At 39.0% G+C, this 17,405-nt stretch overlaps 1 protein-coding gene across 1 annotated transcript in view; it reads left to right on the top strand.

Annotated features, from left to right (window-relative positions):
- The window catches only part of LOC123518598 (putative transcription factor SPT20 homolog-like 2), a 298,506-nt gene that overhangs the window by 79,651 nt on the left and 201,450 nt on the right, over positions 1 to 17,405 (top strand). Inside the window, 1 exon segment of the mRNA XM_045279496.1 lies at positions 11,517 to 11,616. Coding sequence (XP_045135431.1) covers positions 11,517 to 11,616 — 100 coding nt within the window.

The following is a 17,405-nucleotide window of genomic DNA, read 5'->3' as shown; positions in this document are numbered from 1 at the left end:
GAAAGTATTAGATGAAGTGTCAAGACACCCAAGGTCGACAGCAGAGGGCAGTCCGACCTGGGGACATTTATGGTCCCCTCCCAGAGGGGACTCCGAGGCAGGGCGTGGTGAAGCCATTATTAAATTTTGATTTGAAGAGAGTGTAAAAGTGTAAGGTGTTGTAGTGTAGTGTAGGAAGTAGTAGAAGTTGTCTTTAGAGGGCAGGCTGCAGCTGCTCAATTGTATAAATGAGACCACAAAGGGAACCGGGAAGAGAGGACACGGGAATCACTCAGTCTGCAGCACTGCCTACATCCCGTAAGTACATCTCCTGGAGTATTCCACCGGGCGGCAGGTGACTACTGCCTACTCCATATATATATATATATATATATATATATATATATATATATATATATATATATATATATATATATATATATATATATATATATATATATATATATATATATATATATATATATACTGTTTAACGAACACCAAACTCGCTTTAACGAAGTTTTATCCAGGTAATTTTTTTTCAAAATTTGAAAGCCCCACCATATCACGCAAGCTGACAGGCTTTTGAATACACCAGGAGCTGCTGGTACTAAGGCCTGCCTCAGGAAAAATCCTGGGACACCTATAGAATAAAGATCAAGATCAAGATCAAGATCAAGCCTCTCGTGGACAACGCGCAACACTCACTCCCTAGTCAAAACATAACAGCCTCAGCAGCAGCTTGTCTTCCCTAGCTCAACTTACCACCAAAACGCCCTGCAATTGGCCTAGTGTTTGTAAGAAGACCAGGAAGTTTCTTACTCTCCAAATGAAGCTAGATATTATTCACAGACATGAGAGAGGCCAGAAAACTATAGCAGTGCTGGCCACTATCTTGACTCCATATTATACTGTCTCTATTTTCAAGTCAGCAGACTCTATTAAGGAGGCTGGTGAGACCGTATCTTCCTTGCAAGCTAAAAGAACCACCTGAACTCTTGACTCTACAATGGATAGAATGGAAAGCCTTGTGGAAATGTGGTACATAAGTTTTGTATGCAATACAATGATGCGCACTTTGTTTACATTCCACAGGTTGCCGGTTAGTGTCTTTCCCGTTTCACGCTTCCTCCCTTCATAAAGTTAAGATCATTAACATTATAAAGTTACATACATACATACATTAGTGTACATTATAATGACTTAAATTAAACTACCTAAATGTTTAACTTCATAAATTTTACTTTCATTAAACCTTTTACTGTACTATGATGCACTCTCGCTTTGCTTACTCTCAATGGAAGTTCAAATCAGGGGTTAAACTTGTTATAATCGGTTCGCTTAACGAAGTTTCGCTTAACGAAGTGTTTTTTAGGAACGTAACCCTTCGTTAAAGGGGTTGCCTGTATATATATATATATATATATATATATATATATATATATATATATATATATATATATATATATATGTATATTTATATCAGGCAAAGTTTGGTGACTCAACAAAAATATATATATATATATATATATATATATATATATATATATATATATATATATATATATATATATATATATATATATATATATATATTTAGAATTTTTTGTTGAGTCACCAAACTTTGCCTGATTCATCAGACTATAGACATTTATATAGGATCAATAGGATAAGTGCTAATGTGATGGCACCTTAGGCAGAGGTATGGTGTCACAAGCACCTCTGTTTTGCTGGCATCCCTAGAGTATGGAAACAAATACTCAGAGAAGAAATGCTGGACAGAGTAAGCTTAAAGGGTGGAAATTAGGAAAAGATCAAGATTATATACTTGATATGATATCAGGAATGCAAGTAGAGTAAAACTGAAGGCTTATTCATTTGATTAACCCATGGAAGATGACATCCAGAGACTTGGGCGAGCATACAAGTTTCCAAGTACTTTGATGTGCTTTGCTTTGGATGTCATGTTATTAAGAGGTTAGGCATTGAGGAATTGGATGAAGAATATACAGTATATTAATTTAGGAAGAATGACACTGAAGTCTCAGCCAGATAGTAGAAAATAAAGGAAATATGAAAGTGGGCCTGATAACAAGTCATTATATAAATTTTTATATAAATTATTATTATTATAAAAAAGTAGGATGGAACAAAAAATATTCTGCTTTCAATAAAGTGAGGCATCCTTGGAGTCCCTTTCTGGGGAAGGGGCCAAAAATGTCCCCAGGTCAGTATGCTCTTGGAATTGACCCTAAATCTCTTAACATCTGTCTCAATATTTTGTTCATTAATTTCTTCAGCATTGGTGGTCATTGATCCAATTTTAAATCTGTAGAATACGAACTCTCCTTCACTAAACCTCATCATCTTTTCTTTACCTAAACAACTGTCTGAGGTAATTAACAATAGCCCTTTTTCCATTCTCTCCTACTTCTTCTTTCTTCATTTCCATTCCAAAACTATGTTGCATCTCTGTGTGCAACAACTTGACTTGCCCTCATGCTATGCTCTTGAAATTTCTGAGTTTTTCATCATCTGACTCTGACTTCAGAGTCACTACCTGAATTTATCTGTGCTGTATATCTCTCATATAACTCCTCTGACTATAAGAATTTCTTTGACTATATAACTTCAAAAGTGGAGGACATTCTGTTACTCTTTTCTTGGAGACTTCATTGTTTACTACCAGCTTTGGCTTTCCTCCCTCTTTTCACTGACCATCTTGATTAACTAGCCTATCCTATCCTTTGTGACTTAGAGCAACTTGTCTGACACCCTACTCATATTCCTGACCGTCTTGGAGATACGCCCAACATTCTTGACCGTTTTCCAACCTTTAATAGTGACCTGGGGAGATATTATGATTATTTTCCCTGGAATGACTAATGCTTTTTATATCAGACCATCTCTTTGTGCTGTATGTGCTGAGTACATACCAGAGGTGATAGTGTCTGGCATGGAGGCTTAAACTCATTCTTTCTCTCAAAATAAACATCTCATTCCTTGATTCAACATTGCCTGTTCTTGTCCTATACATGATAAAAAGGTGGCCCACAATACGTACTTTATATTTTTACCTGGAATCATGCCAAGTGTGTTCTCCAGCTTGTCAAGAAATCCTTCATTCATAAAAAGTGTCAAAATCTTTCGAGATCCAACTCTCCTTGAGACTTCTGGCACGTGGCAAAAATAATCTCCAATAACTATACTTCTTCATCTTTCCCTCCATCACTTCATCCTGATGGCACAATTGCCATTATATCTGTTTCTAATGCTGAACTCTACCTTGGATGATTCTGGGTTTGTTCCTCCCTCTCCTCCCTTTCACTATTTCATGCCATCAATTAAAATTCTTTGACATGATGTTTTCCATGTCCTTGCTGACCTTAACCCTTGGAAGGCTTATGGACCTCCTGATGGAGGTCTGTCTTATTGTTCTTATAAACTGTACCTCTGTGCTTGCATCTTGCCTAGTCAAATTCTTTAACTCTGTATATCTACTTCTATCTTTCCTTCTTGCTGGAAGTTTGCCTACATTCACCATGTACCTAAATAGGATAATGTTTTAATCTATCCTGAACAGGAAAACTCTTTTAACATCTCTCACTTCACAGTCTTCTATCTTATTGCCAGTATGGCATCTGTAAAATACACTCTACTATTGATCTGGCTTTCCATACCGAGTCTTGGCCATCCTCTTTTAGAGATTTTGGTGAAACATTGCTGTTGCCTTAGACATATCAAAAGCTTTTTATAGAATCTGGCACAAAGCTTTGATCTATAACCTACCCTCCTACTGCTTCTATCCTTCTCTCTGCAACCTCATCTCAAGTTTACTTTCTGATCATTTTATTCTTTTTTTTTTTTTTTACGTAGGGAAGAGGGCCAGCCAAGGGCAAAAAAAAAAATAAAGTTAGAAAAAGGCCCACTTGAGCGCTGGCTCTCAAAGAGTACAAAAAGTGCCAAAACCGTCAGCCAGAATTAGGGGAGCAAATGCCTCGATACCTCCCTCTTAAAAGAAGACAAGTTGTAGGAATTCGGAAATACAGATGCAGGGAGGGAGTTCCAGAGTTTACCAGTGAAAGGGATGAATGATTGAGTGTACTGGTTAACTCTTGCATTAGAGAGTTGGACAGAATAGGGATGAGAGGAAGAAGAAAGCCTTGTGCAGCGTGGCCACAGGAGGAGGTGAGGCATGCAGATAGCAATATCAGTAGAACAGTTACCATGAAAATAGCGATAAAATATAGAAAGGGATGCAACATTTCGGCGGTGAGAAAGAGACCGAAGACAGTTAGTCAGAGGTGGGGAGTTGATGAGACGAAGAGCTTTCGATTCCACCCTATCAAGCAAAACTGTGTGACTGGAACCCCCCCAAACATGCGAAGAGTACTCCATACAGGGACAGATAAGGCCCTTATACAGAGTAAGCAGTTGGAGGGACAAGAAAAACTGGTGGAGACGCCTCAGAACACCTAATTTCATAGAAGCTGTTTTAGCAAGAGATGAGATGTGAAGTTTCCAGTTAAGATTATGAGCAAAGGACAGACCGAGGATATTCATTGTGGAAGAGGGAGACAGTTGAGTGTCATTGAAGAAGAGGGGATAGTTGTCTGGAAGGTTGTGTCGAGTTGATAGATGGAGGAATTGAGTTTTTGAGGCATTGAAAACTACTAGATTTTCTCTGCCCCAATCGGAAATCTTAGAAAGATCGGAAGTCAGGCGTTCTGTGGCGTCCCCGCGTGATCTGTTAATTTCCTGAAGGGTTGGACGTCTCTGAAAGAACGTGGAAAGATGTAGGGTGGTATCATCAGCGTAGGAGTGGATAGGGCAAGAAGTTTGGTTAAGAAGGTCATTAATGAATAATAGAAAGAGAGTGGGTGACAGGACAGAACCCTGAGGAACACCACTATTAATAGGTTTAGGAAAAGAACAGTAGCCGTCTACCACAGCAGCAATAGAACGGTCGGAAAGGAAACTTGGGATAAAGTTGCAGAGAGAAGGATAGAAGAGGGCAGTTTAGAAATCAAAGCTTTAAGCCAGACTCTATCAAAAGCTTTTGATATGTCTAACGCAACAGCAAACGTTTCTCCGAAATCTCTAAAAGAGGATGACCAAGACTCAGTAAGGAAAGCCAGAAGATCACCAGTAGAGCGACCTTGACAGAAGCCATACTGGCGATCAGACAGAAGATTGTGAAGTGACAGATGTTTGAGAATCTTCCTATTCAGGATAAATTCAAAAACTTTAGACAAGCAGGAGATTAAAGCTATAGGACGGTAGTTTGAGGGGTTAGAACGGTCACCCTTTTTAGGAACAGGCTGAATGTAGGCGAACTTCCAGCAGGAAGGAAAGGTAGAAGTCGATAGACAAAGTTGGAAGAGTTTGGCCAGGCAAGGTGCAAGCACAGAAGCACAGTTTTTGAGAACAATAGGAGGGACCCCATCAGGTCCATAAGCCTTCCGAGGGTTTAGGCCAGCAAGGGCATGGAAAACATCATTACGAAGAATTTTGATTGTAGACATGAAATAGTCAGAGGGAGGAGGAGAGGGAGGACAAGCCCAGAATCGTCCAAGGTGGAGTTGTGAGCAAAGGTTTGAGAAAAGAGTTCAGCTTTAGAGACAGAAGAGATGGCAGTGGTGCCATCAGGATGAAATAAAGGAGGAAAGATGAAGAAGTGAAGTTATTTGAGATGTTTTTGGCTAGATGCCAGAAGTCACGAGGAGAGTTTGAGTTTGAAAGATTTTGACATTTCCTATTTATGAAAGAGTGTTTGGCAAGTTGAAGAACAGACTTGGCATGATTCCGGCAGAGATATAAAGTGCATGAGATTCAGGAGATGGAAGGCTCAAGTACCTTTTGTGGGCAACCTCTCTATCATGTATAGCACGAGAACAGGCTGAGTTAAACCAAGGTTTAGAAGGTTTAGGTTGAGAAAAGAATGAGGAATGTACGCCTCCATGCCAGATACTAACACCTCTGTTATGCGTTCAGCACAAAGAGATGGGTCTCTGACACGGAAGCAATAATCATTCCAGGAAAATCAGCATAATACCTCCTCAGGTCCCCCAACTGGCAGAGGCAAAATGCCAGAGGCACCTTCGCTTTGGGGATCCTGCGGAGGATTGGAAAATAGGACAAGATACAGAAATGAGATTGTGATTGGAGGAGCCCAACGGAGATGAAAGGGTGACAGCATAAGCAGAAGGGTTAGAGGTGAGGAAGAGATCAAGAATGTTGGGCGTGTCTTCAAGACGGTCAGGAATACGAGTAGGGTGTTGCACCAGTTGCTCTAGGTCATGGAGGATAGCAAAGTTGAAGGCTAGTTCACCAGGGTGGTCAGTGAAGGGAGAGGAAAGCCAAAGCTGGTGGTGAACATTGAAATCTCCAAGAATGGAAAGGGTAGAGGGACAGAATGTGCTCCACTTTAGAAGTTAAGTAGTCGAAGAAATTACTATAGTCAGAAGAGTTAGGGGAGAGATAAACAGCACAGATGAATTTAGTTTGAGAGTGACTGTTAAGTCGTAGCCAGATGGTGGAAAATTCGGAAGACTCAAGAGCGTGGGCACGAGAGCAAGTTAAGTCGTTGCGTACATAGACGCAACATCCAGCTTTGGAATGAAAATGAGAAAGTAGGAGGGAACAGAGAAGGGGCTACTGTCAGTTGCCTCAGATAGCTGTGTTTCGGTGAGGAAAAGAAGATGAGGTTTAGTAGAGGAGAGGTGGTGTCCACAGATTGAAAATTAGATCTAAGACCGCGAATGTTGCAGAAGTTAATGTAGAAAAAGTTGAGGGAGGTGTTAAGGCATTTGTGGTCTTCAACAGGAGAGGTGTCCGACCTGGGGACATTTTTGGTCCCCTCCCCAGAGGGGGACTCCGAGGCGTTGTTTATTTTGGGTCCTATTTTTCTTTTAAATTTTGATTTGGAGTGAAGGGTGTATGTGTGGCAAGTGCATGTAGTTTTGTGTGAAGAAGGAGAGCTGTCTTTAGAGGGTAGGCTGTGACTACCCCCTTGAGTTGTGAGACACAAAGGGAAACGTTCAACGAGATCACAACTAGCTTTAATGGAAGGTTCACAGCACCTCCTGAACTAGTGCTATTAGATCTCACTGGGAGTAAGTTATTGTTTCGGTAGGTGTCTACTACCTCCTCCTGGCTATGGTAAACAGCTGCTATTCTTCTAAATCTATTAAGAGTGGTGTTCCTCAGGGTATGCCCTGTCACCCACTTTTATTATTGATCATTGATCTACTCCAAATTTGTCCTATCCACTGCTATGCTGATGATGCCACTCTACACATTTTCATCTCCACACAAAGATGACCATTCCTTTAGAAAATTAGCAGATCATGCAGGGAGATCACTGCACACCTGACTTCTGATCTTTCTAAAATTTCTGATTAGGGCAGATAAAACTTAGTATTGTTCAATGCCTCAAATATTCAATTCCTCCATCTATCAACTTGACATAACCCTCCAGACAACTATCCCCTCTTTGTGAATGACGTTCAACATTCCCTCTTTTGCACAGCATATTCTCGCTTTGTCCTTTACTTATAATCTAAACTAGAAGCTTTGTCTCTACTCTAGCTAAAACAGCTTCTCTGAAGTTAGGCATTCTGAGTCATCTCTGCCAGTTTTTCTCATCTGCTAACTGTTAACCATGTACAAGGGCATTATCTGCTCATGTATGGAGTACTTTTACATCTATGGATATGTTCCTTTCACATTGTTTTATTACTTAGGGTTGAATCAACAGAAATATTGGATAATATTTGAAGAACATTACTGTTTCCATCAGAGAGCCAGGTTTAGCTAGAATTAGTTGACTTGGAGTATTTTTATAAAACCTGAAATATTTCCATTTCATATGTATAAAACAATGAGGGAGAGAGAAATATATGATTTGTTATGTACGTGGTTGGCAGAAACAGAGTTTTCGTTAATGTTATACAGATACTCAAGACAAGAATTCAAAGTTAAAAAATTAACCGTAATTACAGTAGACAGATGTGGCATATTGAAGGCAAGCCTTTCTCTTTTTTTTAGTGCATGCATGGTAAGCTCTTTTGTCCTAAATTGTCTTGTTTTTTCCAACATACCAACGTTACTGAATCACAGGTTTTCATTTTGTTATCATTATTACAAGTTAGGAAACTATTAAAACAACAAAAACAATGATCCTGAAATCAGATTGAGGTGTTGGTAATGCTTGTTTCCAGGTTAGTAAGACTCTTGATGAGAAACATCCTCTTTTAGAGATTTCAGTGAAACTTGCTGTAACGTTAGACATATCAAAAGCTTTTGATAGAGTCTGGCATAAAGCTTTGATTTCAAAACTGCCCTCCTACGGGTTCTATCCTTCTCTCTGCAACTTTATCTCAAGTTTCCTTTCCGACTGCTCTATTGCTGCTGTGATAGATGGATACTGTTCTTCTAAACCTATTAATAGTGGTGTTCCTCAGGGTTCTGTCCTGTCACCTACTCTCTTTCTATTATTCATTAATGATCTTCTTAACAAAACTTCTTGCCCTATTCATTCCTACGCTGATTATACCACCCTACATCTTTCCACGTTCTTTCAGAGACGTCCAACCCATCAGGAAGTCAACAGATCACGCAGGGATGCCACAGAATGCCTGACTTCCGATCTTTCTAAGATTTCCGATTGGGGCAGAGAAAATCTTGTAGTTTTCAATGCCTCAAAAACTCAATTCCTCCATCTATCAACTCGACACAACCTTCCAGACAACTATCCCCTCTTCTTCAATGACACTCAACTGTCTCCCTCTTCCACAATGAATATCCTCGGTCTGTCCTTTGCTCATAATCTTAACTGGAAACTTCACATCTCATCTCTTCCTAGAACAGCTTCTATGAAGTTAGGTGCTCTGAGGTGTCTCCGACAGTTTTTCTCGCCCGTCCAACTGCTTACTCTGTATAAGGGTCTTATCCGTCCCTGTATGGAGTACTCTTCGCATGTTTGTGGGGGCTTCCAGTCACACAGCTTTGCTTGATAGGATGGAATCGAAAGCTATTCGTCTCATCAATTTCCCTCCTCTCAATAACTGTCTTCAGCCTCTTTCTCACTGCTGAAATGTTGCATCCCTTTCTATCTTTTATCACTATTTTCATGGTAACTGTTCTTCTGATCTTGCTAACTGCATGCCTCCTCTTCTCCTGCGGCCTCCGTGCACAAGGCTTTCTTCTTCCTGTCATCCTTATTCTGTTCAACTCTAATGCAAGAGTTAACCAGTACTCTCAATCATTCATCCCTTTCACTGGTAAACTCTGGAACTCCCTCCCTGCATCTGTATTTCTAAATTCCTAGAACTTGTCTTCTTTTAAGAGGGAGGTATCGATGCATTTGCTCCCCTAATTCTGGCTAACGGTTTTTGCACTTTTTAAACTTTTTAGAGAGCCAGCACTGAAGTGGGCCTTTTTTTCAACTTTCTTTTTATGTCCTTGGCTGGCCCTCTTCCCTACATAAAAAGAAAAAAAAAAACAACTGTGAAATCAGCCCTAGGTCTATCAATAAAATAAACTTATTGTTACCTGTTCCCATATAATTTTTTTCCTTTTCTCAGAGCTGGCATTATCTTATAAACGTCTTCCTCCTTTTGAATATAAGGGCTCTTTACAGATAATCTTCAATAGATTTTCTCGGATTCTTTTGCTCACTTTACTTTTAATACTTTGATAATATTTATGTTTGAAATTACAACATTCTTTTACCCTAACACATGCAAACCAATCATACACTCATCCAGTCAGCAGACAACATGCTACTCATGAAACATACGTCAGTTAGCTTACCAAGCAGTCAACAATCACATATTCGAAGGTACATGCTTTCGAACTTGCAACTCTCTTTGTTTTCATCCTCTTCATTATATCATATATTTCTTTCATGGCTTTAGTTTTTGTGATATATTAATTCCTTACTTCGGTCTTTTTGCAGCCACCTTAAACACTCCATCTTTTCTTGTGTGTTACAAATTCTCAAGATTTTGTGCCCATTTCTTTCCAATTTCATCACTATTTTCATGCTAACTCATCTACTGATCTTGCTAACTGCATGCTTTCTTCCTCTCACCCCTAATTAATCTGTCCAACTCTAATATAAGAGTTAACCAGTTTCTCAATCATTCATACCTTTGTTTGATAAACTATGGAATTCCCTGCCTGCTTCTGTATTCCCATCTTCCTGCACCTTGACTACTTTTAAGAGGGAGGTTTTTAGTTGCTCTTGACCAGTGTCCCCTCTTGCATAAAAAAACAAGAACTCATATCTGCTTGCTTTTTCGTCACACAACTCATATGGCTGTACTTTGCTATGTACAGTGATACCTTGAGATATGAATTTCGTTCGTTCTGTGATGAATCTCGTATCTCAAAAAGCTTGTATCAGAAAAATTTTTCCCACTGAAATGCATTGAAATGCCATTAATATATTCCAACCTCTCCAAAAAGAGCACCCCTACATTTTTTATGTGTTTTCAGGTAAGAAAAAGGTACTTGCAAATAACAATTATTCCACAGAAACATGATAAAACAAAACAAAAGATAATATAAATAGATAAACTTCTCTTACAAATTATTTTTATCTGGAAGGGTGCATTCCATGGGATATTACTGCATTCCCAACCCTCAGTTGGGACTGTCCATCAGCTGGAGTGTACAAATATAGCCACCCACAGAAGACTGGCTGCTCTAATAATCACAGAAGAGCTCATTGACAATTCTGTAAACATTATTGAATGAATGAAGTTTTAAGTAGGACAGAGAGAGAGAGAGAGAGAGAGAGAGAGAGAGAGAGAGAGAGAGAGAGAGAGAGAGAGGTTTGTTTACATTGTTCCCCCCTCCTCTATGAGCATTGGTGGAGGAGGTAGGGGGAGATAAGAGAAATTTGTTTTGCCTTTACAGTTACCTACACATGCATACTTTACCAATGCATGAAAATTTATGGAATAATAGCAAAAGTTTACATAGTGTTCTTACCTTTGGCTATTGGTGGTAAATGGTGGAGGAGAGGGGGGAGGGAGGAAAGGATGCAGCCACCATGCACACAAAATCATTAAACATAAATCAAAGCTGCACTTCATTAGACAAAAAAAAAAAAAAAAAAAAAAAAACGTCAGTAAATGGTGTGAGAATGATAAAAGAACAATCACAGTGCATGAGATCCATAGGAAACATGTGGATACTAGCTCAACTGAGGCTGGACCAATGCACTGAGCTGCCGACTAGTGGCAACTTCCCCAAGCATGACTCGTATCTCAAAATTTTGCTCGTATCTCAAAATGAAAAAATTACCAAATTGTAGCTCATATTTTAAAAAGCTTGTATCTCAGGCAGCTTGTATCTCAAGGTACCGCTGTATTTCATGTGTCCAACCCTTCCAGTTTATCAACACCTTAGTGCATATTTCTTTTCAGTTACAACCATACATGTCTCCACAATTTACTTCATTTCCTCATTCCTTTTCCCACTTTTCTCATGTAGATAATGAGAGTTAACACACCTTTATATTGCAGGTTTCAGTTGGGAACACAACAGCAAGTGTGTCGATATATACAACAGTTCAAGGAAATATTTACTGAAGACTGGAGGAAGAGTGTCAAAATAACCCATAGGGTAAGAATGGTCTTTCAATTATTGATAATGCTGCTTTATATGTTTCAAAATGTTTCTTTCCAATATAAATTTGTTTCCCAGATTTTTCCATGGTATACATAATGTTTTTTTTTCTTATATATCTGGCATTGATAATACAAAGGAATATAGATTGGTTTACTTTGGGCTTATAACTTTAATATTCCTCAAATTTTATTTCCTGTGACTCTACACACTTAATTCATCAGTCTCTCCATTGCTGCAAGACTTCTGGAAGATTGTAATGCTTATATGGTATTACATTTTATCTTTGTAAATTTAAAGTCAAGACTCTTCCTGTGCCTTTCAGTGAATGATTTTATTGCCCTCATGTGGTGGTGGAATACTTTCTTCAGTTTTACCGCTTTAGCTACCACTGAATGAGTCAGCTCCCTTCTTGTTGATTATAATTTTGCATATGATACAAGCAGCTTTGGTGTTAACCATTGTGATTTCAAAACAAGTTTCCATAACCTTTGTCAGAATTCTAAATATTGCAGTCATTATTCCAAATGCATATGTGACACATCTTACTCAAGCCAGATGGTGATTAAACTTTTTCCTGAAAGTTTAATCTTTGTTATATATATATATATATATATATATATATATATATATATATATATATATATATATACAGGGTGTGGCAACATACCTTTCTTTTTCCAAAAGGCAAGAAAACAAGATGTATACATCAGAAAGGTTTTAATTTTGTTTCATAATGATAGTACATATTTAAAGTTTTGTTTCACACAGTTTTGAAAATCATATCAGGTAGGTGACGTCCCCCCTTATCCATACACTGCATAAACCGATTTCGGGTGCTTGCCATGACCCTCACCAGCATATCAGCGGGTATATTGGCAATTTCTTCTCGGATGTTGGCCTTCAAGTCTGGTAGGCTTCTCGGGTGGTTGACATAAACCGCATGTTTGGGGGTTCCAGTCACACAGCTTTGCTTGATAGGGTGGAATCGAAAGCTCTTCGTCTCATCAACTCCCCTCCTCTGACTAACTGTCTTCAGTCTCTTTCTCACCGCCGAAATGTTGCATCCCTTCCTATATTTTATCGCTATTTTCATGGTAACTGTTCTACTGATCTTGCTAACGGCATGCCTCCCATCCTCCTGCGCCCACGCTGCACAAGGCTTTCTTCTTCCTCTCATCCCTATTCTGTCCAACTCTCTAGTGCAAGAGTTAACCAGTACGCTCAATCAGTCATCCCTTTCACTGGTAAACTCTGGAACTCCCTCGCTGCATCTGTATTTCCGAATTCCTACAACTTGTCTTCTTTTAAGAGGGAGGTATCGAGGCATTTGCTCCCCTAATTTTGGATGACGGTTTTGGCACTTTTTGAAGTCTTTGGAGAACCAGCGCTCAAGTGGGCCTTTTTCTAATTTTTTTTTTTTTTTTTTTGCCCTTGGCTAGCCCTCTTCCCCTACGTAAAAAAAAAAAAAAAATCTTGTGCTACTACTTCTACACCCAGATTGCCACGCATTATAAAATAGGAAGTTATGTTGCCGCACTCTGTATATATATACAGGCAACCCCCGCTTAACGAAGGGGTTACATTCCTAAAAAACACTTTGTTAAGCGAAACTTCGTTAAGTGAACCGATTATAACAAGTTTAACCCCTGATTTGAACTTCCATTGAGAGTAAGTAAAGCGAGAGTGCATCATAGTACAGTAAAAGGTTTAATGAAAGTAAAAATTATGAAGTTAAACATTTAGGTAGTTAAATTTAAGTCATTATAATGTACACTAATGTACGTAACTTTATAATGTTGATGATCTTAACTTTATGAAGGGAGGGAGAGTGAAACGGGAAATACACTAACCGGCAATCTTTGGAATGTAAACAAAGTGCGCATCATGGTACCCCATACAAAACTTATGTACCACATTTCCACAAGGTTTTCCATTTTATCCATTGTAGAGTCACAAGCTCAGGTGGTTCTTTTAGCTTTCAAGGAAGATGCGGTCTCACCAGCCTTCTTAATAGAGTCTGCTGACTTGAAAATAGTAGACAGTAGATGGAGTCAAGATGGTGGCAAGCAATGTTATTAGTTTTCTGGCCTTTCTCTTGTCTGTGAATAATACCCAGCTTCACTTCGAGTGTAAAACACTTCCTGGTCTTCTTAGGAATGTTAGGCCACATTGCAGGGCATTTTGGTGGTAAGTTGAACTAGGGAAGATGAGCTGCTGGTGACGCTGTAATGTTTTGACTGGGGAGTGAGTGGTGCGCATGATCTTGATCTTGATCTTGATTCTACAGGTGACGCAGAATTTCTTCTGAGGCAGGCCTTTGTATCGGCAGTGCCTGTGTTGTCCAGGAGAGGCTTGATCTTGATCTTTATTCTACAGGTGTCTCAGGATTTCTCCTGAGGCAGGCCCTAGTACCAGCAGCTCCTGGTGTATTCAAAAGCCTTTCAGTTTGCATGATACGGTGGGGCTTTCAAATTTGGAAAAAAATTACCTGGATAAAACTTCGTTAAAGCTAGTTTGGTGTTCGTTAAACGAGCAGATGGTAGTAAAATGAAACCTTCGTTGTAGCAAAATTTCGTTGTGTGAACCTTCGTTAAAGGGGGTTGCCTGTATATATTTTTTTTTTTTTTTTTTTTTTTTTTTACATTACAAGGGCACTGGCCAAGGGAAAACAAAGTGTTGGAAAAAAAAATCCGCTGGTTGCCAGGCCCTGTTAAGAGGAATAGTATAAAGAGAAAAACAAAAAATCTAAAAGGAGGGTCCAGTTAACGTAAGAGGTGTCTTGACACTCCTCTTTGAAAGAGTTTAAGTCATAGGCAGGTGGAAATACAGACACAGGTAGAGAGTTCCAGAGTTTACCAGTGTAGGGAATGAAGGAGTGAAGATACTGGTTAACTCTTGCATTAGGAAGATGGACAGAATAGGGATGAGAAGAAGTAGAGAGTCTTGTGCAGCGAGGCCGCAGGAGGGGAAGGCATGCAGTTAGCAAGTTCAGAAGAGCAGACAGCATGAAAACAGCGGTAGAAGACAGATAAAGATGCAACATTGCGGCGGTGACTTAAAGAATCAAGACAGTCAGTTAGAGGAGAAGAGTTGATAAGACGAAAAGCTTTAGATTCCACCTTGTTTAGTAAAGCTGTGTGTGGATCCCCCAGACATGAGAGCCATACTCCATACACGGGCGGATAAGGCCCTTGTACAGAGCAAGCAGCTGGGAGGAGAGAAAAATGGACGAAGACGCCATAGGACACCTAACTTCTTGGAAGCTGATTTAGCAAGAGTAGAGATGTGAAATTTCCAGTTTAGATTTTTAGTGAAGGATAGACCGAGTGTGTTTAATGTAGAGGAGAGGGAAGTTGAGTGTTATTGAAGAAGAGAGGATAGTTGTCTGGAAGGTTATGTCGAGTAGATAGTTGTAGAAATTGAGTTTTTGAGGCATTGAACAAAACCAGGTTTTCTCTGCCCCAATCAGAAACAAGTGAAAGATCAGAAGTTAGGCGTCCTATAGCATCTCGCCTTGAGTCATTTAATTGTTGTTGGGTTGGGCGTCTGTTGAACGCTGTTGAATAATGCAGGGTGGTATCATCAGCATAGGAGTGGATAGGGCATTGAGTCAGATTTAGGAGATCATTGATGAATAATAGAAAGAGAGTGGGTGATAGGACAGAACCCTGTGGAACACCACTGTTGATAGTTTTAGGGAAGAACAGTGACCGTCTACTACAGCAGCAATAGAACGATCGGAAAGGAAACTGGAGATGAAGGTACAGAGAGAAGGATAGAATCCGTAGGAGGGTAGTTTAGAAATTAAAGATTTGTGCCAGACTCTATCGAAGGCTTTCGATATGTCAAGGCCGACAGCAAAGGTTTCACCGAAGTCCCTAAAAGAGGATGACCAAGATTCAGTTAGGAAAGTAAGAAGATCACCAGTAGATCTGCCTTTACGGAAACCATACTGGCAATCAGAGAGAAGGTTGTGAGCTGATAGATGCCTCATTATCTTCCTATTAAGGATAGACTCAAAGGCTTTAGAAAGGCAGGAAATCAAAGCTATAGGGCGGTAGTTAGAAGGATTGGAGTGGTCACCTTTTTAGGGACAGGTTGAATGTGAGCAAACTTCCAGCAAGAAGGATAAATAGAAGTAGAGAGACACAGATGAAAGAGTTTGACCAGGCAGTGAGCGAGTTCGGAAGCACAGTTTTGAGAACAACAGGAGGGACTCCATCCGGACCGTAAGCCTTCCGAGAATCAAGGCCAGAGAGGGCCAGGAAAACGTCTTTATAAAGAATTTTAATTTTAGGGATGAAGTAGTCAGAGGGTGGAGGAGTAGGAGGAATATGCCCAGAATCATCCAAAGTTGAGTTGGTAGCAAAGGTTTGAGCGAAGAGTTCAGCTTTAGAAAAGAAGAGACAGCTGTAGAGCCATCTGGATGAAGTAAAGGAGGAAAGACGAAGAAGTAAAGTTGTTAGAGATATTATTGGCTAGATGCCAGAAATCTCGAGAGGAGTTAGAATTGGAAAGACTTTGACATTTTCTATTGATGAAAGAGTTTTAGTAAGTTGGAGAATAGATTTGGCATGATTACGGGCAGAAATATATAGGGCATGAGTTTCAGCAGTTGGATGGCTACGGAACCGTTTGTGAGCCGCCTCTATCATTGACAGCACGAGAACAAGCAGAGTTAAACCAAGGCTTTTTAGCTTTAGGGTTAGAGAAAGTATGAGGAATGTATAGCTCCATGCCAGAGATAATCACCTCTGTTATGCGCTCGGCACAAAGAGAAGGATCTCTGACATGAAAACAATAATCATCCCAAGGGAAATCAGAATAGTACTGCCTTAGTTCCTTCCACTTAGCAGAGTTAAAAATATATATATATATATATATATATATATATATATATATATATATATATATATATATATATATATATATATATATATAGCTGCATTACAAACAAGTATATACAGCAATAGTATATTGGATGAAAGACAGTGTGTCATATATCAGGTGTCAACAATGTCAATCACATGTGCAATAGCTCATTGCCATGGGAACTCTCTCCTGTAATACTTCTAATGCAGTTATTCAGATTCTTCCAACCTTCCTTGCTCTTGTTCTCACTTAATTTATTGTTCCCTGTGTGGATGCCACCTTAAACAGTGAGTGGGGTGTATTGTGATTTGAAACTTTATTTGTGGGATAAGATATGGTTTTAAATGAGAGGATACTACATCTGTATTCTTGCATAATATTTTGATAATAGAAGGAATGAAAATAAACTAGTATTTCTTGTATATGAGTTAAGGTTAAATTGATGGTAAAGAAATTAAGAAAAAAATTTCTAGGTATGGCAACGTGCTATGTGGCTGGATGGTTCGGGTGGTGGGGAGATGTCCCCAGTGAAGAGAGGTATATTTGTATTGCTTTTACTGTTGAAGCCACATACATTCAGACATCCATTGTAGCACATTTCAATTTCCTTGAAATACACTTATTCCAGTTTTCATATATCTATTATTCTAAAACATTGCTCTCTCTCTCTCTCTCTCTCTCTCTCTCTCTCTCTCTCTCTCTCTCTCTCTCTCTCTCTCTCTCTCTCATTTTTATTGTTATTATTATTATTATTATTATTATTATTATTATTGTTATTATTATTATTATTATTATTATTATTATTATTATTATTATTATTATTATTATTATTAATATTGGTATTAGTATTGTCATTGTTGTTATTATTGTTTTGTTGTTATTATTATTGTTTTGTTGTTATTATTATTGTT

This window comes from Portunus trituberculatus, chromosome 6 (assembly GCF_017591435.1).
Source record: "Portunus trituberculatus isolate SZX2019 chromosome 6, ASM1759143v1, whole genome shotgun sequence".
NCBI classification, from domain to species: Eukaryota; Metazoa; Arthropoda; class Malacostraca; order Decapoda; family Portunidae; genus Portunus; species Portunus trituberculatus.
This window is presented reverse-complemented; position numbering and strand designations above follow the sequence as displayed.